The sequence below is a fragment of the Propithecus coquereli genome, unplaced genomic scaffold (assembly GCF_000956105.1).
Source record: "Propithecus coquereli isolate 6110/MARCELLA unplaced genomic scaffold, Pcoq_1.0 Scaffold838, whole genome shotgun sequence".
Taxonomy (NCBI): Eukaryota; Metazoa; Chordata; class Mammalia; order Primates; family Indriidae; genus Propithecus; species Propithecus coquereli.
This window is the reverse complement of record NW_012154596.1, coordinates 427709-430326: the sequence shown is the minus strand read 5'-3', so window position 1 is coordinate 430326 and position 2618 is coordinate 427709. Positions and strand designations below refer to the sequence as shown.

The following is a 2618-nucleotide window of genomic DNA, read 5'->3' as shown; positions in this document are numbered from 1 at the left end:
TAGAAAAAATTAGCCGGGCATGGTGGCACATGCCTGTAGTCCCAGCTACTTGGGAGGCTGAGGCAGGAGGATTGCTTGAGCCCAGGAATTTGAGGTTGTTGTGAGCTAGGCTGACACCACGACACTCTAGCCAGGGCAACAGAGCCAGACTCTGTCTTGAAAAAAAAAAAAATTAAAAAAAAAAAGGCAATGGCAAAAAAATACCATTTAGTTTTATTAATCAAAAAAAAGGTAACTAACCTACAGCCCAAATAAAGCATTGCTAAATCCAATATAGGAACCTTGGTCACAAGCACTTAAGCATTATTTATTGTCTAATGATCTTAGAGTATGCTTTCTTTAATTTTAAAGATTGATGCTAATTATATAGTGAACATTGATTTGAATACATATCCACCCTTTCAGATAGGAGTTATTTTCATTTTCCTCTGATATCTGTGATGTTTTTATTTCTATTACATCAAATAGTATTCAAGATTTCTAGGTTCTCTATCACATCAAATAATATTCAAGACTTCTATTTCATTTTACTATAAAGATATATCCGCATTTTAACTAATTGGCCAGTTTTTCTCTGCTTAAGGAACAAGTGATGAAATAATTCATCTTTAAAATTTAGAATGTTTTTCTTACTTTAATACAGAAGACAAATACTCTCAGCTGGGCATGGTGGCTCACGCCTGTAATCCTAGCACTCTGGGAGGCCAAGGTGGGAGGATTGCTCAAGGTCAGGAGTTCGAGACCAGCCTGAGCAAGAGCAAGATCCTGTCTCTACTAAAAATAGAAAGAAATTAACTGGACAACTAAAAATATATAGAAAAAAAAATTAGCCAGGCATGGTGGTGCATGCCTGTAGTCCCAGCTGCTCGGGAGAGTGAGGCAGGATTGCTTGAGCCCAGGAGTTTGAGGTTGCTGTGAGCTAGGCTGATGCCATGGCACTCTAGCCCAGGCAACAGAGTGAGACTCAGTCTCAAAAAAAAAGAAAAAAAGAAGAAAAATGCTCTGATTACATATGGTATGCTTACATGCATCATTGTTTTTTGATCCAAACACAAAAAGCATCTTTCTTTAGATTTTCTTACTGTATTTTACATTTGCCATAGAACTTTCATGGAAAAATTGATATTAATCATATTCACCTAATATTGAATGCCCTCCCATAGTGCTGATGCAGAAACAACTTATCACATATTTTCATATAAACATTACAGATGAAGGCATAGCATCAAATAATTTGAGAATTGAATTACATTAACATTTTCTTCTGAAAAATTTCAAATACTATCAATGCAAAGTACCCATGGAATATAAGTATGCCTGTCCAAATATCAATGTTCTTGCTCTTCTGAAAAATAAGATCAGATAAATTATCTAATTGTTTTGACTTCGTTATTCTCTACAATTAATACTCTGGGTTAGTGTAAAATCTGAAAGTGTGTTTTAGTTTTTACTTGTGTGAATGCCCTGATGCACTTAGACTTAACTTTTGATTAAATACTTCTGCACATTTATTGCACCTGTAAAGTTTCTTTCCCTGTGAACTCTCTGGTGATTTCTAAGTTGTATATTTAGGACAAAATTCTTTTCACATATATTACATTTATAGAGGTTCTGTAGTATGAATTTTCTCATGTTGAGTAAGGTGTGAACTACAGTAAAAGATTTTGTCACATTCTTCACCTTTATAGGATTTCTATCTAGTATGAATTCCCTGATATTGTCTAAGGCTTGAAGACTGGGTAAAGGGTATGCCACATTCTTCACATTTGTACGGTTTCTCCTCAGCATGAATTTTCTGATGTTGCCTAAGATTTGAAAACTGAGTAAAGGCTTTGCCAAATTCTTTACATTTGTAGGGTTTCTATTGAGTATGAACTACCTGATGTTTTCTAAGCGTTGAAGAGTCGGTAAAGGCTAAGCCACATTCTTCACATTTGTAGGGTTTCTCTCCAGTATGAATTCTCTGGTGTTTAGTAAGGCCTGAATGACAGTTAAAGGATTTGCCACATTCTTCACATTTGTAGGGTTTTTCTCCAGTATGAATACTTTGATGTAGAGTAAGGCTTGAACTACACTGAAAGTCTTTGCCACATTTTTCCCGTTTGTAGGATTTTTCTAGTGTGAATTTTCTGATGTTTCCTAAAGTTTGAAGTACAGTTAAAGGCTTTCCCACATTCCTCACATTTGTAGGGTTTCTCTCTAGTATGAATTATCTTATGTCGAGTAAGGTGTGAACTAGAGCGAAAGGCTCTTCCACATTCTTTACATTTGTAGGGTTTCTCTCCAGTATGAATTCTCTGATGTTTTCTAAGACTTCCTGACTGGCTAAAGGATATGCCACATGCACCACATTTGTAGGATTTCTCTGCAGTATGAATTTTCTGATGTTGGGTAAGGCTTGAACGACAGCTAAGGGCTTTGCCACATTCATCACATTTGTAGGATTTTTTTGCAGTATGAATACTTTGACATAGAGTAAGGCTTGAACTATGCTGAACATCTTTACCACATTCTTCATGTTTATAGGGTTTATCTCCAGTATGAATTCTTTGATGTCGACTAAGATTTGAATTACAGTTAAAGGCTTTGCCACATTCTGTACATTTGTAGGGTTTATC

General features: G+C 35.7%; 1 protein-coding gene across 1 annotated transcript in view; it reads right to left on the bottom strand.

The window, feature by feature from the left end:
• Nucleotides 1–2618, bottom strand: part of LOC105825956 (zinc finger protein 665-like) — a 42979-nt gene that overhangs the window by 25799 nt on the left and 14562 nt on the right. Inside the window, exons 2-4 of the mRNA XM_012663856.1 lie at nucleotides 2528–2596; nucleotides 2156–2443; nucleotides 1880–1980 (exon numbers count right to left, since the gene is read on the bottom strand). Of these exons, the coding sequence (XP_012519310.1) occupies nucleotides 1880–1980; nucleotides 2156–2443; nucleotides 2528–2596 (458 nt within the window). The remainder of the gene's footprint in view (nucleotides 1–1879; nucleotides 1981–2155; nucleotides 2444–2527; nucleotides 2597–2618) is intronic.